General features: G+C 55.9%; 2 protein-coding genes across 2 annotated transcripts; one reads left to right on the forward strand and one right to left on the reverse strand.

Annotated features, from left to right (window-relative positions):
* Positions 1–7388: 7388 nt before the first annotated feature.
* Positions 7389–12243, reverse strand: NTN5 (netrin 5). The gene is made up of 6 exons (XM_036232701.1): positions 11613–12243; positions 9239–9427; positions 8951–9100; positions 8485–8538; positions 8212–8292; positions 7389–7753 (listed from the first exon to the last, which is right to left on the reverse strand). Exons 1-6 carry the CDS (start codon positions 12241–12243, stop codon positions 7389–7391), a joined length of 1470 nt encoding a protein of 489 aa, XP_036088594.1.
* Positions 12244–14093: 1850 nt separating this feature from the next.
* Positions 14094–22713, forward strand: FUT2 (fucosyltransferase 2). Its single transcript, XM_036232702.1, is given in 5 exon segments — positions 14094–14282; positions 21864–22128; positions 22131–22327; positions 22329–22552; positions 22554–22713. Coding segments are annotated over 5 exon segments (1035 nt in total).
* The last annotated feature ends 1718 nt before the right edge of the window (positions 22714–24431 follow it).

Consider the following 24431-nt stretch of genomic DNA (forward strand, 5'->3'; position numbering starts at 1 on the left):
CAGCTCCTTGCTACAGGGGCCTCTCTATAGGGCACTGGAGTGTTCTCACCACATGGCCACCGGCTTCTCCCACAGTGAGCAATTGGAGAGAGAGAGAGACAGAGAGACAGACAAAGAGAAAGAGGTGTCTTACATGGCCAAAGTGACACATCATCACTTCTATATCCTTTTCGTTGGAAGCCAGTCGCTAAGTCCAGTCCACACTCAAAGTGAGAGATTAGGCTCCTCTCTTGCAGGGAAGAGTATTAAAGAATTTGTGGGCTCATTTTGAAACCATCACAGTTTGGGGGAGGGAAGAGACAGAGCGATGGAGAGAGACAGACCCTTCAATACCGGTGAGGCTTTGAGGTTGGTGGGACACATTCAGAAACACAGAAAGGTGTGGGAGAGACACTGGAAGACACGAATCTATGGAGACAGGGAAAAGAGGCAAGACAGAGGAAACAACAGTAGTGATGATGATGACGACGACGATGACGACAACGATGACAATGACAGTAATAACAGCCAGCACATAAAACATCTATTACCTGCCAGGCAAAGTTTTGAGCATAACTATGAACTAACTCACTCATGTAATCCTCATAGCTGCCCTGTGAAGCAGAAACTATTATTATCCCATTTTACAGATGAAGACACCAAGTCAGAGGGTATAAGTGACTTGCCCAGAGTTACAGTTAAAAAGTGTAGACACAGGGAAGAGAAGCAAAGGAAAGATGGATGGAGAAACGTGGAGGCTTCATTTCAACCCTCAAAGCTGCACCAAGGTGAGATGAGCTCATCCTCTGTTATCCGGGTGGGCCCTCGATTCAGTGACAAAAGTCCTCACAAGAGAAAGACAGAAAGGAGAGTCTAGACGGAGGAGATGGCAATGGGGGATGGAGGCAGAGAGAGTTTGAGTGATGCAACCTTAAGGCGCGGAGCGCCTGGAGCCCCGAGAAGCTAGAAGGGGCACGGAGGGCCCCAGGAGCCTTCGGACGCACCGTGGCCCCTCCGACCTTGATTTTGAACGTCTGGCGTCCAGAACTGTAAGAGAATAAATGTCTGTTGTTTTAAGCCATGTAATTTATGGTAATTTTTTTTTTATGGCGGCCAACCCCGGAAGTGTGTGGAAATAAGAAAAACGTGGAATTCATCAAGGGCAGAGACAGTGAAGGAAGCAGAGCTACATGGGGAGGGAAGGACAAGAGCAGGAAGGGCAGGCTCGACCTGCAGTTCAGCTCTCTTTCTTCAGGAAGCCCTCCCTGACGCCCCGGGCTGGGTCAGCGCCTGCCTTGGACATTCCCAATGCCTGTGCTACCTCTAGGAGAGCACAGGTCTCACCAGAGGGGGACTGGATGTCCCTGTGTGTCCTCCCTCAGGGGCCCAGGCCTGAACTCCCCAGCATCACTCCACATAGGGCACACAGGGATCCTCAAGAGATAAACTGGGCATGAAGATGCTCCTGATGTCTCTCCCTAGAGATTCTATCCCCCTCCCAACTGCCTGGGAGACTTGAATTTTCTGCAAGGCCCAGGGAGGACCTCACTTCCTCCAGGAAGTCTTCCTTGATCTTCCAGCCTGGCCCCCATGCTGTCTCCCATCTCACACAGCGCACCAGATGTGACTGGACCTAGCTGGCTCCCCTACCCAACCCTCCCAGATTGGGACCCCCTCGGGGGCAAGTCTCGGCTCTGGCTCAGGTCTCGGTCCTGGCATTTCCCAGGAAGACCTCAGGACAATACGTTGAGCGAATGAATAAGCGAGTGACTGAAGTAAAATATAGGGACTGTCGCACTCAGAAATGGATTAAAACAATTATTTTTTTTGCATGAGGCTTAAGAGGAAGGCGTCCTGGTGTAGGTGATATTTTCCTGACTCTGTCTCCATACCTCTAGCCTCGGCTCAGACCTCGTCTTTTCTACCAGTGTTCTCTCCCCAGAGTTATAGTTAGGAAGTGGCCGAGCAGGGAAGTGGCACAGGGCCCGGTCTGGGAGTTCAGGGAAGACTTCCTGGAGGTGAGGCTCTCGCTGCCCCAGTCTCCCTCTCCCTCCAGTCCACCCTCCACAGACTCCAGGGGTCCTATCTCAAAGCTCTTAGCACCCTTGGACAAAAGTCCCCACCCCTCAGCCTTTCTTGTCATGGCCAAATCTTCCATCTGTCCTTCAAGACCTACCTCAGACATCACCTCCTCTGAGAGAAGTTGCCCGACTCTGACCTCTAGCCTGGGTTCAAGACCTTCTCTGGATTCTCTCGGTGAACTGAGCCACCTCAACGATTGTCCATATAACTGTCGGCCACACAGGGCTAACTCTGCCCCTCCCTCGCTCCGAGACCTCCCATGCCACTCCAGTGGGAAACATACCCCAGCCCTCAGCCTGGTCTGAGAGGGCCCCGTGCCCTGGCCACCACCAACCTCCAGCCTCGCCTCTGCTTTCCCACCACACCAGACCCTCTGGCCTCTGGACCTTTGCACAAATGGTCGCCTCTAACTGGGGTTCCCTTTCCCTGTTCTCTGCTGGACACGTTCCTACTTGGATTCAGATACAGTTCAGGAATTTGCCCTCTCAGGAAGCCGTCAGCAGCGCTGAGGTGGACAGGGGCCTCCTCTGAGATCCGAAGCCACCTGCGCTGCCTCCGGAACAGCGCACAGACTGGGCTCAGCGCCTGGCGGCGGCAGGAATGGCGGGGCCGGAAGTGGCTCCCAGATGTGGATTTCACGCTTATTCGTCGCGGGCACTGGGAACAAAGTTTGGGTCATGAGGAACATATGGGGCTTGCCCACTTCTCGCTTTCATCTCTCACCTCCCTGGCCCCCTGTGGGAGGCAGTGGGGATGGGACTCTACAGGCTCGGGTGGTTCCCACAGCCCCTCTTGGCCTCTTCACCCCTCTTTCTTTCTTCTCAACTCCCACTCCCTCCGGGAGCCCAGCCAAGTCCTCTTGATCTGTGTTCTAGCCTCTTCTGGGGAAGGCAGGGCCACTGGGCATTTAAAGAAAGAGGACAAACCAAATGGTCCTCACTCTGTGCCGGGCACTGTTCTAAACCCATGACATACACACATTAACTCATTTAATCCTGACAATATGTCCTGTGGGCTCCTTCCTGTTATTGCCATCGTCATCCACATTTTACAGGTGAAAAATATCGAAGGACAAGGAGGGATTTGAACCCAGGTGGTCTGGCTCCAGAGTCTGTGTTCTTCACAAAGATGGTGTCTGGAGGTGAGCCATCCAGTAGGACTTCCCACGGTGGTGCAAATGTTCTGCTTTGTCCAATATACTAGTCGACAGCCACTTGAAATGTTGTTAAGGTGACTGAGAAACTGAAAGTTAAATTTTATTTGATTTTAATTAATTTAAATTTAAATGTGGCTACTGTATTGGACAGCTCGGCTCTAGAGAACTCCGAATGCCAGCTACTTGCTGTGTGATGGTCGCTTAGATTCCTTGCTTCTCTGAGCTGGTTTCTTCATTGAAGAGGTGGTTAAGAATTCTGGGTTGGAATCGCTGCCCTCATCGTAAGGTGTAACCCCACAGGAACCTTGATTTCTTTATCTGTATATGTGAATAGTCATAGGAATCACTTATTTAGTCAACAAATATTTGTCGAGTATTATATTCTGGGAGCTACAATAATAGCATGCAACAAAACAAACACAAATCCAAGGTCAGAGCAGCAGGAGGTGGGGTGAATGCCATGGCCACACATCAACTACTTCCAATTTTAGCCTCTATTTCCCAGAAATGACAAAAAGCTGCTCTGCCTAACACCTCGTGCTGTCGTAGCATATTCTGGGTTCTGATTGGCTGAGGGTCTGACATAAAGCCAGGTAAGCTAGTTTTCCCAAATATCCTTTCTCTTCCCTTTCCTGGATAGTAAAACATCCTATTTAGCTGGGTCCAAGAGAGCCCAAAATTAAAGGCTGTACTCCCATCGTCTCTTGCAGCTAAATGTGGACATGTGACTAACTTCTTGCCAATGAAAACAAAGGGATTGTGCAGCAGCTTTTGGAAAACATCCTTAGGTCACCTGCATGGACCTTTTGGCCTTTTTTCTTTGCCTTCCTTCATTCTGCTGCATGGCTTGAGCACTAGCTGCCATGTTGGACCACGACTACAAGGACCAGTCTGAAGATGCCGTAGAGGAAAGATAGAAGGTTCCTGGTGGCTTGACTACCTCTAGATCTCTTTTATGCAAGAGATAAATACATTTCTATTTTCTTGTTTGGGGGTTTACTCTGACTCCTAATAATACAGATGTTTGAGAAATCAGTTCAGGGTCAGTTGGGCTGAAAGATCATTCATTGATCAGCTTTTCAATAAGTATTTACTGAAATACTTATTGAAAAAAAATATATATATATGCTATATGTCATGAATCTTTCTATATAGAGAGATTAGAGCCACCAACAAAACAAAACCCCTCCTCCCACGGAGCTCACGTTCTGGTGGAAGAGACAGAGAAATGGCAAACAAAAAGACAGATATTTAATATCTCGAGTGGCAATAAGTGCTAAAAAGAAAAATAAAGCAGGACAAAGGAATGAGAATGATCGGAAGGAACTGCTATTTAGTTAAAGGGTGGTCAGGGTAAGTCTTTCTAATGCTGTGAAATTTGAGCAGAGCCACGTGATGGAAAATTCTAGTGCTCACCCATATCCGGCTTTGGGAGGTGGAATAATGGCCCCCAAAGATGTTCACACACTAACTCTTGGAACAGGTGAATGTGTTACCTGACATGGCAAAAGATACTTTGCGGAGGTGATTAAGATCAAGGATCTTGAGCTGATGGGGAGATTATTCTGGATTATCTAGGTGGGTCCCTTATAATCACATGGGGCTTTAAAAGTAGACAATCTTTCCCAGCTGTGGTCAGAAGAAAAAATGTGAGGACAAAGAAGAGCCAAGATAAATTTAAAGTGCGAAAGGGACTCCACATGCCATGGCTGGCTTTGAAGATGGAAAAAGGGGCCAAGAGCCAAGAAATGCGGGTGGCCTTTAGAAGCTGGGAATGAAAAAGAAACGTTCTCCCCTAGAGGTTCCACAATGAATACAGCCTTGTTGACACCTTGATTTTATCCTGGAAAATCTGTGTTAGGCTTTTGACCTATAGAACAGCAAGATAATAAATTTGTTTTGCTTCAGCCACTGACTGTGGTAATTTGTTATGGCAGCAATAGAAAACTAATACACTGGTTCTTCTCTCTTTCCGGGCACATAAGGGAATTATACTTCCCTACCTTCATGCAATTAAATGAAACCATGTGAGCAGTGAGTGGAAGGGCTGGAGTCATCCTTGGGCCAAGGTATTTATTTCTTGTGTGGGATGGTTCAGTGCGCTCATGAGCACGCTCTCTCTCTCTTTCTTGTGCTTTCTCTCTCTCTCTCTCTCTCTCTCTCTCTCGGTCACAGTAATCAGAGATGCCATGGATTATAGTTGGTGTAGTGACGAGATGATAGTTATTCTCAGCCTGGGTTCTTGAATGACTGTGTGGAAAACTGCCCCTCACTCACTTGCCTGGGACATCTACATGAGCAAGAAATCCACTTTCATTATGTCAAGCCAATAGAGCTAGCCTAACCTGACTAATGGAGGACTTAAATGAAGTACGGGAACTAGCTGATCATACGAGAAAGTATGTCCTAGGAAGAGAGAACAGCAAGTGCAAAGGCCCTGGGGCGAAGTGTGCTTTGCTTTTAAAGGAACAAGAAAGAGGTCAGTGAGGCTGCAGAGATGTGAATGAGGGGAGCGTAGAAGGTGCGCTCAGTGATGTGGTGGAAGTAGGCCACATAGGGCCTCGTAGGGCAGGGCGAGGACTCTGGGCTATTCGAGGGTTTTGAGCATATAGTAGCGCAACCTGACTTGGGTTTTAAAGCCATTATCCTGGCTTCTGTATGAAGCAGACTCTCAGGGGGTAGAGAGGAGAGACTACTGTAATATTCCAGGTGAACAGAGCAGGGGCGGGGCGGGGAGCTTGGACCATTGTGGTAACAGCAGAGATGATAAAAATGGTTGAATTATGAATATATTTAGTAGGTAGTTTGCACAGGATTTGCTGATGAGCTGGACATTGAATCGGCTTTAAGAAAGGATGAAAAGAAGAAAGATAAGGAACATAGGGCTTTTGTGGAACAGAGACCTCTTCTTAGAAACTTCCCAAGACTCCTAATCCTAACTCTTGTTTCGAAGATGTGCCCACCTTGAATCCAGAGGCAAGCTTCTCCAGGTACAGCGTATTATTTGTAGCTTGGGGGTCAGTCACCTCCTGGAGGCTATTTTCTGCCTTTTCAGTCTTGTCAGGAGCTTACCCAGAGCATTGATTTGCCGAGGGCCCCTTTTCTCTTCCTTGTATCCTATGATGTCATGGCTCATCCTGACTCCCTACTGGCCAAGAGGCCCACTTTTCTCTCAAGGAAGGAACAGCATTGTTCCCTAGGCTCAAATAAACCTTAAGTCATATCCCTTCCTCTGAGGCTCCCTCACAGTACCCCTTCAGTGACTCTACTGAAAAGGTGACTCAAAATTGAACTTGTGTTGTTGATTGTGAGAGCAGGGGGCAAAGGTCAGGGTGGCAAGGACGGTCCTAGGCCATGAAAACCGTCCATGCCATAGTGGTCACTGTTTCCCGCCTTTTAAGCCCCACCCCTCTGGCTCGCAGGTCCCCAGCTGCTGGGTAGGACAGGATCCTCTTTAGCATCGAGTGACGTCATACTACTCTGTGACTCGCAACTGGCTATTCTCTCAGGAAAGAGTTTAGGCTATGCTTCAAGACTATGTGAACCCCATTCAGAACCTTGTCAGCTACTTATTCAAAGTCCCTATTTACTCCCTCCTCAGAGACCATCCTGAGGCCCTTCAGGAACTGAAAGTTTCTGAATCTGGAACTTTCTAGAAATCTGGCACTGCTATTCCGAAAAGGCATATTTCCCGCCTTCTCCGGCCACTGTCCCCGCCCACTGGCTTTTGGCTAATCATCAGGCAACACCGTCTAACCGGTGCTTAGTGACATTTGGATTGGCCGTTTTGTCAGGGAGCAGTAGCCATACGCGGGCTTCACAGACTTCCCCAAGGCCTTTGTCGTTGGCATTTCAGGACCCAACCGGCACAGATCACAGGTCCGTAGCCAAAATTCCTCAAGATTTAAGACTTTATTGAGGGGACTCGCTGCATCAGTCTCGGGCCGAACGTCCTGCTCGCAGTTTGCCAACGCCAGTTAAATGGCCCTCGTGCCCGGCACGTGCCAGTGACGTCTGAGGCCCGGCGCTGTCTGATTGGCTGGCCCGGGGACGCGCCGTCTGATGGGCTCACCCGGGTGGCGCCCTTGACATCGACGCACACACCTCCCCTCATGGTCTCTTCCCAGCGCCTGGGCTGGCGTGCGAGGCCGCCCGGGATCGGCCGCAGCGCTCAGGCCTGGGGCTCGGGATCCCGCGTCGGAGTCCACAGGCCGTCACAGCCCCCGGCGCGCTCCTCTCGTTGCAGCCGCCGCAGCGGCCGTGCCCAGTGCGGCCTCCAGGGCAGCGCGAGGCCGTGGCGATCAAGAACGAGGCGCGCGGGGTCGGAGTTGCCGGCCGCGCTGCCCAGCAGCAGGTAGTCCGTGCCGGGGTGCAGGCGCAGGCAGCCGCAGGCCAGGTCGGCACCGGGCACCCAGGCCTCCCGGCCGCCGCGGCTCACGGGCTGCGCTTGCTGCTTGTACACAGCCAGCACGTGCAAGGCCAGCCGCCACCACGCCGGGCCCACCACCTCAGACGCCAGCACCTGCGCGCGGAGAACTGTGGGAAGGGGAGATGTCAGGCGTGGGTGGCAGGGAGTCGGCAGGGTCCCTTGGGTCAGTCCTGATGGAGAGGGCCCCAGGACCCAAGGGTGTGAGTTTTTGTAGGAATGGGGCTGGGGCTCAGATCTGAGGTAGGCAAGCCAAGCAAAGGCCGTTCGACCAGCTCCCCTTTCTCCTTCTACCCCCACGAGGGCACGCGCTTCCCTCACACATGTCAGGCAGAAGGTGGCAAGACGGAGAATACAGGGCGAAAGGAGACAGGAGGGTAGGAGACACCGGCCTCCACTGCCCCTTCCTCCCATTTGTCTTCTGCCCAGATAAGATCAAGAAGGGCCCTAGGAGTCTAACACCCTTCCCATTTAAGACGAAAACACGAAGGCCAGCAAAGGTGCTGTTATGGGGGCAGTCGCCAGAGCACCTGTGCAGCCACGGGTACTTTTTCTCCCCAGCACTCACCGTAATCCTGCTGGCAGTACCTCCGAAGGTTCATGTGTACCCTGGTGCCCGAGACGTTGCAGTAGTTGTGACACTCAGGGTCTGGGGAGGGTCAGGCTGTCTGCAGCGGGCTCCTGAGGCCTGGGCCACAGCATTCTGCCCCTGCCCATCCTGATGAACAGCTGGGGTGCCTGAGTCCTGGGACTGGACCACCCCTGTATCCCCACCGGGGTGGACAGTCAGCCCATCCCCAGTCCCTCTTGCGGCCTGGGATCTCCCACCAGCCTGTCTTACCGGAGCTGTAAGCACTAGGGGTCGTAGCAAGGGTGGTGGTTGCCTCTGGGATTCCTATGAGAAACCAAAGGAGAAATTTGACCTTATTCCCTGCCCCTGGCCCCTAGGAATCCAGACATCCATCTCTCCCCTTGAGGCCCAAGACGGGAAGCACCCTTTGCCCTTCTCCCCCAGGGTCCCTCCCTCCCTTGCCTCTTTTTTTTTTTCATACCCAGGAATCTGGACCAGCCCCCCACCTACCGCCCCGCCAGCCTCCTTCTTCCTCAAACCCAGAAGTCCAGGCTTCCAGCCTCTTTCTCCTCGAGACTGAGGAGACTGGAATTTCTGTTCCCACTTCTTCAGAGACCCAGAGTCCAGCCTCCAGCTCCCAAACCCCAGGGACCCAGCCCTTGCCACACTTGTCCACTGGAGACCTGGGATATCTTCTTCCCACCCCACTTAGGACTCGTGGCCCCTGAGGACTCACGCTGACAGGGCATCCGGGGGGAGCGGCTCTGCTGGTAACCAGGACCACAGTGGTTGCACGTCAGGCCAGTGACCCCTAACTTGCAGGAGCACTGCCCACTGGTCTGGTTACAGGTGCCACCTGTCGCCCCAATAGGGTGGCACTGGCAGGCTACATGAAGAGAGGATCGGGGATGTGGGTGTCTGGGCTTTAGATGCTCCTTCCCAAATCCCCAGCGCCTCTTCCCTCAGATCCAGGAGTCTGGTCCTGACCCCTCTCCCCTGAGACTGGGCTTCCGACTGCACTCACCCCTGCAGGCCTTGCGGCTGGTGATAGGCTGGTTAGGGTCCCTCCAGAACCCCGGCTGGCAGTAGTGGCAGTGCCGCCCAGCCGTGTGGTGGCGGCACCGCTCGCAAACTCCCCCACTCCGGCCGCCTGACAGCCGGAACAGCTCGGCGTTGAACCTGCAGCGGCGGGCGTGCTGGTTGCAGGAGCAGGCTAGGAGTGAGATGGAGCCAGGGAGCATCAGAGCAGACTTTCTGGTCCTGGTCCCCAGCTCTCCACCCTTGCCTTTGGAAAATAGAGCGTGAGTACAGTGTAAGAGAGACTGCCTGGGGTCCCTCGTTCAGCCTGGGTTGCAGAACCTCTTCATTCTTATCTTTAAAATGAGGGCAGTGGACAGGAGCTGGGTGAGCCTGAGGGGCCTGATGAGCCCCCTGATTGTGTGGAACCGGGGTTGGGGGCGGCGGCTTAGAGAACGGTGGTGGCTTCAGGCCCCGGGCCATGGAGTCAGACCCCGAGCGTTCACGTCCCACTGTTCCTTGGGCATGTGACTTCTCCTTAGCTTTGGTTCCTTTGCTGTAAAATTACACTTGTTACTATGTCTACTTCATGAGGTTTAAAGGAAATCCTCCCTCCTTTTTTTTTTTTTTTAAAGCCTGCAGCACTTGGTCTTCCTAGGTGGTCTCCCATCCTAACCAGGCCTGACCCTGCTTAGCTTCCAAGGTCAGATGAGATCGGACCCGTTCAAGGAGGCATTTAAACGAAACCTAATGGTACCTGCCCTTTCAGAGCTTCTGGTGCCAGGCGCTGTGCCCTGAGGGCCTGGGTGTTGCAGCTCTGTGAGGCTGGTGCTGTCATTACCTCTGTTTTACACATGTGAAAACAGGCACAGAGAGGTGAAGTCGCCTGCCCAAGATAAGCACCTAAGGGCTGGACAGAGGCAGGACTGGAACCCAGGCCGCAGAGGTCCAAAGTCAGGGCTCTGAGCCACCACACTGTGGCGCTTCTCCCAGCTCGCAGGATGCCGGGAGGGTTTCGTGTGCATTTTCCTGGGAGCGCCGGTCAGCTTTTCTAAGGCGGCGGCTCTGAAACCTTACTGATCAGAATTACTGGGGAAACACTTATAAGGAACAATGCCGAATCCAGTGTGGGAGGTGGAGAGAGAGGGAGACAGAGACAGGGGGAGAGGGACTCTGTTGGGGGAGTGGAGTTACATCCCGGGGCCTGCGGGCTGGAGGGGGTGGGGGTATGTCTCCGAGAGGGGCTGCTGGAAGCGTGGGAAGGGCCCAGACTCTGGAAGTACCAGTCTGGGAGCACTGTGGAATGGGAAGGGCGTTGTGCGGGATCTGGGGAGCACTCGTCCGGCCAAATGGCCTGGGGGGTTGCCCCAGCATCTAGAAAGGCCTGTCTCCCGGAGCCCAGTCCCAGTGCTGCTCCTTGCTGGCAGTAAGGCTTAGGGCACGTGGCTGTCCCCTCCGGCCTCACCTTCCTCATCTGGGTGATGGTAACATTGACAGACTCTCAAGCTCTTTTTCATGCCGTACCGGCTGAGGCTTTCCTCTAAGGACTTTGTGTATATTAATTAGCTCATTGACTTCACTGCCACCTACAGAGGAAGCGCTGTTACTGCCCCGTTTAACACGTGAGGAAACAGAGGCACAGAGGCCAGACCTTGACCGGGATCGCACAGTCAGTACAGAGGAACTGGAATTCGAGCCCAGGCAGTCTGACTCCCGTCTTCTGACCTAGATCATCCAAAGTGACGGTACCTGAAAGGAAGTTGGCAGGGACAAGCCAAGACCCTGGAGCTCAGCTTGTGGCCCTGCCACTTAGACTGTCTGCGTGTCCTCGTGCGAGGTACTTTCCAACACTAGCCTCAGTCTCCTCATCTGTAAGACGGGCCTGATGACAGCGCCCGCCTGGCACACAGCAGGCGATCGACGGCAGATGTGTATTTAATGGATAAACCCTTCCCCCACCTGGCTGACCTGACGAGTGAGGAAAAGCCCAGCTGCCTGTTTCTTGCAACCACCTGGCCCATGTCACCGGAGCACCTGCAACGAGCCGGGCCCCAGGCTGGGTGCTCGGGAAGTGTTGCTCATGTCATCATCGTGATCAAGTGTGGGGAGAAGCCGGAGCCCCCTAATGGGTAGGTACGAGGCTGGAAGTCTGGGGCAGCAGAGGAGTGAGGCAGGCAGGTCGGGGGTGGGGGTGCTCTAGGGGGAGGCGAAGAGGAGACCTGGTTGGAGAACGGGGTGGGGGGGTGGGGAAGCAAGGAGCAGGTGGCTCTGGGGAGGGAGAGAACATCCTGCTCCTTAGGGACAAGGGACCAGCTGCAGGCGTGGCATGGGGCCTGGCGGGGGGGCGAGGCGGGTGAGGGGGGAGCGGGTCCAGGACTCACGCAGGCAGGGGCGGGGGTGCTGGGGCGTGGCGGGCCGCCAGGGCCCGTCGCGGTGGGATGGGCGGCAGCTCTCGCAGCCCGGGCCGGCGGTGTGGTGGCGGCAGCGGCAGCGGGGGGGCTGGGCGCGGGCCGCGCAGTGGGCGGCGTGGCCGTGGCACTGGCAGCGGCCCCTCACGCCAGCTGCCGCCAGCCCTGCCCGGCCCCCCAACTCCATGCGGAGGTGGCTGGCCACCACACTGGCCTTAGAGCCAGGTGGGGCACGGAAGGTCACCTTTTCGGGGCCCCCCAAGGCCCCAGGCCAGGCAGGCCTGCGCCACAGTGATCGCCAAGGGCCTCCGGCTGTCCAGGCGGCCGACAGGACCAGGGCTGGGGGTCCTGGAGTGCAGAAGCGCAGGCTGACAGACGTCAGGAGGAAGGCGCCACCCAGTGCCAGAGTCAGGCTGCCATTACAGGTAGCCCGGGGGCCGACTTCAGCCCCCGCAGACAAGGTGCAGGCCTGGGGACAGGAGGCCACGATGCCAGCCAGCTGGGTCACTGGTGGGAGGCAGAAGCGGGGGCGGCCCCCTGGATAGTAGCATGGGTCCGAGGTGGCCTGGCTCAGGAGAAGCAAGAGGGCGAAGGTCACGGGCATGGTCCCAGCAGGGGCAAGTACCTGGACAGGAGAGGAGTGGCCAGGCTGAGGACCTCAGGTCGCCCCTCAAGTGTCAGTCTCCACCCCACTCCCCCAGGCCTCCTGAGGACCCCAGCATTCCATCTCCAGCCCAGCCTGAGCCCCCTCTCCATGGCTTCTAAGCGAGGAAAATAGTTCCATCTGGGGAGAATTACTGTTTACACAACCCAAAGGGGAAAGAACGCAAGCAAAATTGAGAATTTTGCCTGAACTAATCCGTAGCTTAACACCCCAGAGCGATCTGTCAGTGTGAGGGCCAGGGGCCTTGGGGAGAGGGCGAGGGGGGCAGACAGGGAAACCGAGGGAGGGCACCAGGGGGCGTGGGGTCAGGGCTCTGCAGGAGAGGGAGATTTAGAAATGGATGAAGCTCAAAGATAAAGGAATAGAGAAAGGGACAGTGGCTCAGCCAGCAGATGACAGGAGAGACAACGGACACCAGGAGAGGCCAGGGGGCCCCAGATAAACGGTGGCCAAGCACCCAGAGGCCACAAGGAGTAGGAGGAACTGGGGAGCAGGGCCACGGCCAAGGCAGCCAGGATAGGCAGGCAGGCGGGTGGGCTCACAGGCACCAGGAGAGAAAACAGACAGCCTGGCCCATGGGAAGGGGCAGCGGGGAGAGGCCGGCGTGTCCAGCGGGCAAGCAGGAGCAGGAGGCCAGGCCCTGGCCCACGGGGATCAGAGGGGAGCCCGTTCCCACGTTCCCACGTGGGGCTCTAACCTCGTTCTCCACACGGAGGGGATTATCACCAAACCACCCCCAGCCTCTACCGTCCTTAACCCCTTCCTACCCAGGTGCAAAGACCGGAGAAGCTTGCTAAGGAACAGGACCAGGACACCTGGGGCTGCAGGCCTGGGTTGTCCTGGGGCTGGGAGTGGGGACAGAAGCCCTGTGGGGTCGCGAAGGTAGCTGCCTACGTTCCCTAAGGACTCTAGGTGGGGTGACACTGCACTTGGACTTCTGCGGACTTCTGATGGCCGCAGCCCCTCCCTCCCAGCCTACCATCCTGAGCCTCGGGGTCCGTGGATCTGAGACCCCACATTCTCACATCTCCACTCTTCCTAAGGTCCCAAGAGCAGATGGGGGAACAGATGATGGGGGTGGTGGGTCCTAAAGAAGGGGAGAGAGAAAGGCAGGACAGGGCATGGCTGGAGGCCGGGGTGTCCGAGGGGGCCGGAAGTCCAGACCCTTGGGATGGCAGGAGCCAGGAAGGACTTGGTGCTGAGCTGCTCCCCGCTTTTCCCTTCCAGGGCCAGCAGCCCCTAAAGAGGCACTCGCTCAAGTCTAGGGGCTCGGAGCCTTCCCGGGCCCCACCGCCCAGTCCCCTGGCTCTGAATCTGGACTCAGCCGGGAGTCTGAGACACCCGGGGCCACAGGTGGGGCCATACCCTCCCTCAGTCTGATTTCACAGCTCCCAGTGTCCCCACTGCTGTCGCCATGTGCAGTGCCACCCCCCCACGGCCTCCGGTGACGGGCGTCCCACTCCGCCCCTCCCAAGGAGCCTGGCGCCATTTTGCACTCTGGAGGCGGCATCTGCCCGGAGCCCCTCGGCACCAGCCCTGATGAGGACTTAGCCCCGTCTCCCACCTGTCTTCTCTTGCTTGGGTGGTTCAGTGGGTGCCACTTTCTGGCCCTTAGTATCTTGGACAACGAGACCGTGAGTCCCCAGTACTCCTGGGGGACCCAGAAGCCAGCCCCTGGCCACTGGGGAACCCAGATGATGGGCCCTCCTCAGCTCCTACTCCTTCTGGAAGCTGGAGCCCACCCCTAGCCCCTTTAAGGAACAGAGTCGAGCTGTGCTCCCACCGGACCCATGGCCGGGGCCCCACGCCTGAGCAGCGTGGGGTCCATCTGGAAGCCAGGCTCCTTTTCTTCGGCGTTTTTGCAAGCACCCCACCCGCCCTTCACCCCTGATGCTGGCCAAACCTGCACCCAAGAAGACAGCGTCCTTTGCAGTGAGATCCTCACGTGTTCTTCCTTCCGCGGGAGCCCGGCGGCCAGCGTGGGCTCTGGGGAGCGAGCGCTGAGTGGCTGTTCTCAGGCCCCAGGCTAGTGGGGGTTCTGGGCGGGCGCTCAGAGCAGAGCCCGCAGAATCCAACACCGCCACCGCCCCCCCTGGTCCCCCGCCGGCCCCAATCCCCTCACCAACGCCAACCGTAGCCACGCTCTCCCGCAGGGCCCCTGCCAGCAACACCACCCGGGACCGCGTGGGACCCCAGAGCTGTTGTCCCCCGGAGGCTAAAAGGCTGGCATCCGGAGCAGACTGGTCAGCCGGAGCAGACTGGTCGAGGAGGCTCAGGCAGGTAGAACAGGATGGGACAGCGGCCGGGGGAGGGGGAGGGGTTGCCGGGTCAGTGTCCCCACCGCACTCACACTCACCACCTGAAACCGGGCTCAGCTCGGCCCCACCGCGCAGTGGCGGCAGTCAGGGTCCCTCACCCCGAGGTGGAACGTTGGCCTCTGACTCTGCAACCCCAGCCAGCCCCTCCTCCCCTCTGGAACCTTCTGTCCGCTGTGAGTTAACTGAGCGTTAAGGTCAGTTGCTTCCAAGACCTAAAAACTAGTGTTCTCAGAAGAGTCAGACCAGCCCCCGGAAGCAGAGACGCGGGCTGCTGTCTAGGATGGGGGGCGGAGTGAGGTGGACAGCCTCGGCCTCAGTGCTTCTAGTGTCTGGAGGGAGAAGGTGGGGAAACCAAGGCACACAGAGGTCAAGGGCAGCCTCCCCGACAGCCAGGTGCTTGTGAGGCCTTACCACTTCCGTTGTGAAATTGCCACGGAAATGTGGCCGGCAACTCTGACACACGCCGCATGGTGTGGACTAGAAAAAATGGCATTTTCCATCACTTTCTGCTGAGAAAAGCAAGGGCCTCGGGAAGATGGGGCACAGTATGTGCTGCTGGGGCCTCAAGTACCCCTCCCCCCGCATCGACTGTGGTACAGAATGGGCCCCACCCAAACAGGGGGACCCACTGTCTGGACCCTGTCCTGGGGACGGGAGGGCACAGCCAAGGCATCCAGGTGACCTCACAAGCCAGGACAGGTACATCGGATTTGAAAGTAAGCTGTGAGGAGTTAGCTGCAAGAGAAAGGGATTGGGGGCAGAGACACCCCTAAGTCAGAGGGGGGCACATCAGATCTCAGGGCAGGGGGCATGAGAGAGGGTAATGTAGTCCTGTGTCCATTGCACTCATCCGTTCAGCAAGCATCTTCTGTGTGTCACACTGCAGGGCACACGTGGACACACGTGAAACACGCACCTCTCCCCTCGTCAGCCTCACAGTCTAGAGCGAGGAGAGATTGCCACGGAAAAGTGCTAAGCAGTTACATCCTAGAACACAGTGGAAGAAGCAAGTGCTTTGCCGCAGAAGCAAGTAGGGAAGTGGATGGGGGTGGGGGCGGCCTGGAGGGGACGTTGGCGCCACGGGCTGCGACCCGAAGCCCTCAAGCCGTGTGTGCATGTCGGGCAGGACCGGCAGGAGCGACCTGGCGAGGGCCGGCGCGGCAAAGGCTGCTTTTGCTGCTGGAGAGAGTTCAGAAGGAAGGTTGAGCTCTTACCTGTCCTTCCCACCTGGGGACAAGAGGTTTCTTAAGCTAACTTCACCTGGGGGGAGGCCATCCCGCCCTTTTGTTCTTAAAAGCTTGAGCGATTAGCACCCCTGAAGGTGCCCGGGAGAGGGGGAGGGGTGCGAGAGGCCGGAGCGGAGGAAACAACTCCCTAAGTTTGAAAGGACACTGGGGGGGTTCCTCCACTACTGGGCACCCTCACAGCGCCCCAGCGGGGAGCGAGGACGTCTCAGCTCTGAGGTGGGCTCAGCGGGGTGGGACCCACAGCCCTTCTCTCCCTACCTTGGTGACCCAGAAGTAGCAGAGACCCCAGAGGCAGGGCCGCCACACCGCACGCGGAGCTGATGGATCATGCGGCGGGGGCTTGTCCTTGGCCGGACTCGGAAAGCCCAGGACGGTACCGAGAGCACAGATTCCTCGGCAGCCCGGGGCGGGCTCCATTCCGGTTCCAGCTCTCCCAGCTGGGTGCCCGAAAGCAAGTCTTGTCGCTTTAGTTTCCTCACCTGTTAAATGGGCGCAGAAATGTACCTTCCCCATGGGACGTCATGAGACTGAGCAGGGACAGGCCTGCAGTCTCAGATCTGAATCTCCTCAGACCAGACGTGTTTTGGGACCTGCCGTTGGCGTGGTCGCGGTGTGTGGACTGTCCCTCACATGGCAGCTCGGGCTGGCCCGGGCAGCGCCCTGTGCTGAAGCCTTATGACTTCTGCGGCAAAACCACCGGCATTCCCTCTAAGTAAAGTCTACGAACAGCTGCACGTCGGTTCAGGTCAGATTTCGTCCCCAAGTAAGTTCACTTCGGGTTGGGGTTTGCCACCAGTCTTAGGACAATGGCTGACGAGGAACCGCGACCCCAGGAGTAAGCGCTGAGACCAGGGCCTGGCCTGCAGCAGGAGCCACAGAGGCGTCAGTGACTCGCTCCGTTGTGCAGCTTTTTAGTTGTTAGGCTGGCGAAGAGCCAGGAGAGGGCGCTCTTGAGACTCAGGGACAGAGGGTGCAGCAGGCACGGTTTCAGGATTTGCAGAACCCGCTACAAAACAAAAACATTGAAAACATGGGCGCCTGGTTCAGAGGCACTGAGGATGTCTGGATGGCGAGAGCAGAGCGTTGAGCTAACACAGGGCCCTTTTGAATGCCGGGCCTTGTGTGACCACCTGGGGTCGCACCATGGAGATGGCCCTAGGTGGCGGGGCCTTTGTCCTGAGCTGGTCTCTCCTCCCCAGGGTCCCAGATTCCAGTCCTGCTCAGCTCTGGCTGGAGGCTGAGTCCTTGGTTGGCCGCGTGTAGGACCCCAGGCAGGAGCTGAGCTGAGCAGGTGGTGTGATGAGGATTGGGACAGAACTGTCATCAGACCAGTGAGGAGAGAGGGCCAGGGGCTGATGTAATTCATTTTTTGGAAGCGAAAACAGTGAGCAAGGCCTTTCTCGTACAGATGCCCCTTGGCTTATGCTGGTGTTACGTAAGTCATGATAAAATTCAAAACTCCGCAAGTCGAAAATGCAGCGAACCTACCAAATGTCAGGGCTTAGCCCGGCCCACCTCACGCTGTTCGGCACACGCTCTGGCCCACAGTTGGGCAAATCATCCCGCGGCCACTGGCCCGCGTCACGGGGGAGCAGCGTACCACGTATCGCCAGCCCAGGAAAAGACCAAAATTCAAAACTGGAAGTATGGTTTCTACTGAATGCATTTTGCTTTTGCACCATTGGAAAGTCAAAAATCGTAATTCAGGGACCGTTATGTATACATACCTCAGTGTTATACACGGTCCTCACCTGGTAAGAGCCAGCTGACCTCGCCGGGGACTCATGTCGAATGTGAGACATTCAAGGGCAGTCCAGGGGTGTTCGAATTTCCCCAAGGGGTCAGATTAATAAAGTGAGAAGCCTTGGAATATAGGAGGAGAGCTGAGGCAAAGCCCACAGAACCCCAGCATTTCAGGGGGCCAGTGGAAGGAGAGAAGGGAATCTTGGATGGGGGCAAAATGGAAGCGGGGTGAGGGAGAGCAGGGGCCACGCAACCCCGCGCTTCTGCAGGGGCCAGGGGACCCCGGGCTGGAGCCACAGGGATGAGAAAGCCTGTCAGGACTCGCTGGGGACCCGGGGTGAAAGGACCATCGCGGGGAGCCCAGATGAGAGCTGGAGGAGAGACTGGCCACAGGGACAGGCGGCAGCCGGTGTCGGCGGAGACGTGGAGACATCGGAGCCCGCGCACGCCGCTGGTGGTGGTGGCATGGCAGACGCTGTGAGCAGTCTGGAACCGCGAAACAGTTACCATGCAACCCCGCAGTTCCACTCCTAGGTGAATACCCAAGGGAAAGGGACACCAAGGTCCACACGGAGACCTGTCTGTGCAGGACCTGGTCTGTGACCAGTCCCCATGACAGGGCTGTGGGGTCGCTGTCACCGGCTCCCAGTAAGGGCCAACCTCCTGGTGCCCTCCCACAGTGCCTCCCGCTTACCCACAGGGACCTTGTGAAGCAGGCAGTGGCTGTTTGACAGGCTGGGGAAGGTCGGCCTCTCCCCCGGGGCCCCTCTGCTTACATGTGTCACAGCTGGGATTCAAATTTGGTTGGTGACACCTAGGGTGCCCCATTCTGTCCTGCCGCCTACTTCTCCGCAGCTAGCTCTGTGCGGATGATGGCCACTTTCACGTCTGTTAAGTACAGATTGGGGTGAAGGATGAGAAGGAGCTGAGAGGCTCATTATGAGCAAGGGCCCCCACGCAGGGTGTCCCCTGCTCAGCTGAGAATCCTAGCTCTGCTCACTGTGGCCATAGCTCCGGGGAAGGGCGTGACTTCATGACTTCTCTGCCTTGGTTCCTCACCTTTAAGAATCTTGCGGGCCAGGTGCCCTCCTCCCTGACCTCTGCTCCAGCCCCCAGGCCAGCACCCTCCACAGTCACACCCCATCCTTCCTTGCAGATTGATTACAGGAGTCCCCAACCTTCTGTCACCACTACTCTCCTTCCCCCAACCCCGGGCCACCTGCCCCCCCTTCCACCCTCTCTTCATCAGTTTCCTGGTACCAACTTGGGAGCGAATGTGCAGATGGAAAGACCAGGGCAGGGCCGCAGGAGCTGGAGCTTCCTGCTTCCCTCTTGGGGGGCTGCTCCCCCACCTCTGGGGACTGGTGGCAGGACCCACCGTTGTACCCAGGGGGCCTCAGAGATCCTGGGTTGCAACCCCCACATCCAGGCCTGCTCTGCGCCCCCACCCCACCCCAGGTGACTCGATCCCGCCATCCCTAATCCTTCTGTCCTAGGCCTTCATTTCTTCCCACCATCTTCTGCCTTCTCACAATTTTGCTCGGGCCCCCATTATCCCATGTCCTGTACTTGGCAAATTGGGGACCAAACGGAGGAGCCAGGTTTAGTCCTGGCCCTTCACGGGTTCACAGTCTAGTTGGGGGAAGGGAGAGAGAAGCACCTAGGAGGAAGGCCCAAAGCCGCCCCACAGGAAGCTTCCTTCCTCCCACCTGGGTGCTCCCTCCTCATTCTGGTGGCTTCCCCTTGCTCCCCAGTCCCCAGAGAGTTCGCTTGGACCCAGAGTCAGAGGCAGGGTCCCTAGGAACTTGTGGCGGTCTGGACGGGAATGAAAATGCAGGAACCAGGAAGCCACAAGGGGCACGACGGGACCTCCCACGCCTCCCTGCTAGGATCTTACTTTTTGTTTTCGGAGCTGGAGTCACTCTGCTCACGGATTTCTCTGGTTCCTCTTAGATATGGCTTAACATGGTTGCACTGCCTGGGCCCTGAAAACTCTTTGGCTGCCTAGCCTACGACTTTGCCGGCCACCCTGCCTGCGCTTGTAACTCCAAATTTCCAAGGGAGAGAGTCCACTTGGTAGAGAGCATCCTCCCCAGCCAGCACCGACCCGCGCAGCTCCGTCTGCCCCCAACCCATTCGTGTGCCAACACTCCCAGTTCTAGGATCTGTGTGGTCTGAGAACCACACTTGACCATGACCAGTACACCCAATGTGAAAAGTAGAGACGCCCCCGCCCCAGGCCCAGCCCAGAGCCCTTACGGACCAGGACCCTTTCATTTTACGTGGTAATGTCAGTAACCGACGGCATGTTACGTGCTGAGCTCTGTGTCGCTGCTCGGGGAGATGACATCTCTTGCCCAGCATGGCACAGCTGATGAGCGCTGAGCGCAGGAGCCTTAAGTCGCACTCAGGACGCGTGCGTGCGCACGACCTCACTGGTCGGGCATCCTCTCCGAGTCACGAGGGGAAGCTTCGGTTACCTGGACCTTGTGGGCCATGCAACAAATCTCCTGAGCATCCGCTGAGCCGAGAAACCTTCATCAGCACCTCCGGCCTGTCGGGCTCCATACAGTCACGTCCCAGAGGGTGTGTGGGGGGGCATGGAGCCCCCAGGCGAGTTGACAGGCCCAAGTATCTTCTGGAAAGAAAACGCTCACATAATCTCAGCCTCAGGTGGCTACTACGAATAGCCCGCGGCGATGCTGGTAAATCAGGTCCTGTGCCTACTTCTATTGGCCACGGTTAACCCTGAAGGACCCCGGCTGCTCTGCTTCCAGCAGCATCTCTGGGTCAGCCCGGTCACACTCGGCTTCATCTGGTCCCAGTGTCTTCCTCATGATGGCTGCTGGGTTCCGAGCCCAGAGCATAGGCCCCGGGCCCCGGCAGCCGGAGACCTGGTGTCTCCAAACTAACCGCGCGCTCAGCCCTGCCCGGGCTCCTTTATCAAATGTTCCATCTATTTACTTGGTACATGTGCTTTATAGGCTATTCATTTCCTAGGGCTGCTGTAACGACGTATTGCAAACTGGGGGCTTTAAAATAATAGAAAATCATTCTCTCACTGTCCTGAAGGCTCAAAGCCAGTCTCCACCTCTCTCGTCACATGGCGTCCTCCCCTCGCAGGTCCCCGTGTCACCCATCGTGTTGGAGTAAGGGTCCATCCTACCCCAGTGGGACCTCATCTTTACCAAGTATGTCTGCAAAGACCCTGTTCCCAATGACGTCACACCCTGAGGTACCGGGCGGGGGCTAGGATTTCAGCATAACTTTTTTGGGGACACAATTCAAGCCTCCACAAATGCATATCGCATGCACGACACTGTCTGGAGGGCTGGGCTGTGTGTGAGGTCTGTCTTCAGACTTGTCTTCTCGAGCCAGTCTACACCCGTCATAGGCCACAGCCCGTGAATGGAGAGCCCCAGGCAAGCCAGCCAGGGGTTGTCTCCCTCTAGTTAGTGCACTGCAGCTGGGACAGCCGGTGGGTCAGGTGGTTGAGCTCTTGATGGGCCAGCAATTTCCCGTCAATGGGGACAGGCATGGACGGGACACGAAAGGATGGATGTCTCTAGAAACTGGACCCTCAGTAAATAGTAGGTTCATACACTTGTACAGTCCACATACAACTGTATGTATACTCACGGTTTATAAGCGCACACAACTAAGCATGCACTGTATAAGCACATGATGTGTACACACTCACATAAACATCCACACTCATATACACACAAGCCATGTGCCAGGTGTCCCCAAACACCTCCACACCGTCTGTAGTATGCACATATATGTACACAATACACACACTCATACAACTTAATGTACACATGACCATTTGCATGCACACGATCTCACACACACGATACATATACATATACCCATTTGATGCACTCATTCGACGCACATACCACACGCACACCCACCACGCACACATATCCACAGGTGTGAACACACCTATGTGGACCCAGTGTGAACACACCTGCATAACACAGTCTAAAGACAAAGCTGCGTACATGTGCCTGAGTATTATACTCATTCACACGCACACACAGAGTAAATCCCCCCATATGCACGCACCCGATGTCTGCACGCATGACCGTGAGCTGTTCACGCTCCATGTGTTCACCCGCCACCCCAGGGCCTCCATGCCCCGCGCTGACGTTCGTTTGCTTCTCTCCGACCCCCGACAGCCATGCCTTCCCTCTTCCCCATGGCTCACTTCAACCTCTCAGTCTTCATACCTTCATCGCTGTAACAGCGGCTGGTGGAGATTCGGCCCACGTGGGAGTTACAGACGCTGGAACCAGTAATCGCGAAGGATGCCACAAGCCCCCCACCCAGGGGTCTGTGGACGATCACTGCAATAGGCCCCCTGGGGAGCCAGATGGGCGAGTCCACCACCCTGCCCGTCATGGCTGGGGCGAATGGGCAGCCAGACGCACAGCGCACCAGCCCCGTCTCCAGGGTCAGCCTCCCTGTCCTGCACGGTGCCACAGCCACCAGGGTCCTGTTGTGGACCCATCACCGGACGACTGGATGCAGGAGCAGTACCGCCACATCCCCAGGGAGTTGGTGCGCCTCACCAGCCACCCCTGCTCCTGGACCTTCTGCCACCACCTCCACGACAAGATTCTGCGAGAGTTCACCCTGCATGACCACGTGCGGGAGGAGGCCCGGCAGTCCCTCCGGGCTCTGCAGGTGAGTGAGAGCCTGCCGGGCACTGAGGGGCTACCTCAGGTCACACCTGCGTGTGGAAAGCCTGGTGGCTGAGCAGCAATCCCTACAGCAGACCCTGGACTGGTCCTGGGCTTGCTCCAGCGCCCTCATCTTTGTGGTCTCTAACAATGGCATGGCCTGGTGTAGGCAGGACAGTGACGCCTCCGGGGCCGATGGGGTGTTTGCCAGCAATGGCATTGAAGGCTCACCTGCCAAGGACTCTGCGTTACTCACAGTGTAACCACACCATCACGACCACTGAGACGTTCAGGACCTGGGCCTAAAGACAAAGCTGCGTGGGTGGACAGACCGTCTACCTGGCCAATCGCACCCTCCCAGACTGTCCCATCCTCAAAGTCTCAGAGCCAGAGACGCCCTTCCTGCTAGAATGAGTTGGGATCACTGCAGATCCGCCCTCATTACTCAAGTGCTGATGCTAGCCCTTCCTCGGCACCCTCTCCTCCCTTTCTGGCTCCCCCAAAATCAGTCCCGAGGCATGAGGAGCACATTACTAAGTGGACCTGGACACTTCCCTTGTGTATCAGAATGCTTCCGGCTGCAAGAAACAGGAGTCTCAACTAATTAGTTTAATTCACATATTCACGTGTCTCGTATCACGAGACCAGAGGCGGCACATCTCCAGGGTTAGTTCACTTGGCAGCTCGACAGTATCATCGGTGACCCCAGCTCCATCCATCTTGTCTAACTGCCATTATCTCCTCTTAGATCGATTCCCTTATGGTCCCAAGAGGGCTGCCACATACCCAGCTGTCACATGAGGACGACCTCTCTCCGAGGCTACGACAAGAGATTCATTCTTCTCTTAGGTCTCTTTTGAAGAGTGAGGGAAAGAAAGCTTCTGAAGCTTTCCAGCGTTGTCGTACACCACAAGCCAGCAGGGGCCTGAGCTGGGACAGGTAATATTCTATATAGGATCTGAGTCTGGCTCGTCTGGTTAAAATGGCAGCTGTTACGGATTGGATTGTGTTCCCCAAAAAGATACATTGAAATCCTAACTCCCAGTACCTCTGAATGTGGCCTCATTTAAAATCAGGGTCTTTGAAGATATAGTCAAGATACAGTCACTAGGGCGGGCCCTAATCCAACATGTCTGTGTCCTTACTACAAAAAAGGGAGATTCAGGCACAGAGACAAGTATGCCCACGAGGAGAGCGCTGTGTGAAGATGAAGGCAGACCTCAGGGTGATGCACCCACATGCCCAGGAATCCCAGCATCGCCAGCAAAGCCCCGGAAGCTGGGAGAGAAGCGGGGAACAGATGTACCGTCCACAGCCCTCAGAAGGAACCAGCTCTGCCAACACCTTGATCTTGGCATCTTGGCCTTCTGGCCTCCAGGACCGTGAGCCCATCAACACCTGTGGTTTAAGCTACTCGGTCTCGGGCACTTTGCCACAGCAGTCCTAGGAGACTGATTCAGTACCTAGGAAAGTGGGGAGGGCAGAGGGTCGTTTCTGATGGTCCCGGGGACTTTCTTCACTTAAGCAAGCGTCAGTACAATGGTGGCTGTTGCCTGCTGGCTTGTTTTCATTTAACTAAGTCACGTTCATGGTTACGGCCTGTTCCTTCTAAGGACTGGCGCTCCCTAGGGTTCTATCCGCCGCTCATTGCTCTCCAGGACGACATTGTGGTTTTACAGAATGTGTAGTGATGCTTGCATTTTTAGTTGGGGGCCAGAAGCTTCCCTTTAGACCAAAAAAAAAAAAAAAAGGAGTTAAACAATAGAATAACTTAAACAATTCCAAAAATAGAGAGTACTGAGCAGGGCAGGCTCTACCAGATGTTAACAAAGAATGTCAGGCCTCAATAAATAAAATAGTGTGTTGGTCCCAGCTCGTGAAGGCACTGCCTAGAAAAGTCATAAATGAACAGAAAGCCACCAGCGACTTTAATGTATTTTGAGGGTGGCATTATGATCTGTCATGAAAAGACGGATTCTTAACACATAACGTTTGGCCATCTAGGAAAAAAAAAATAAAGCCCATGAAAAGAGAAATAAAAGAAATTAAAACTTTAAAAATATAAAATTAAATGAAGAAGTGTAAAAAGATCACATGTCATTTACGTGTTTTGTTTTGCAGATACGGAATGC

Source organism: Rousettus aegyptiacus, unplaced genomic scaffold (genome assembly GCF_014176215.1).
Source record: "Rousettus aegyptiacus isolate mRouAeg1 unplaced genomic scaffold, mRouAeg1.p scaffold_m13_p_14, whole genome shotgun sequence".
NCBI lineage: Eukaryota > Metazoa > Chordata > Mammalia > Chiroptera > Pteropodidae > Rousettus > Rousettus aegyptiacus.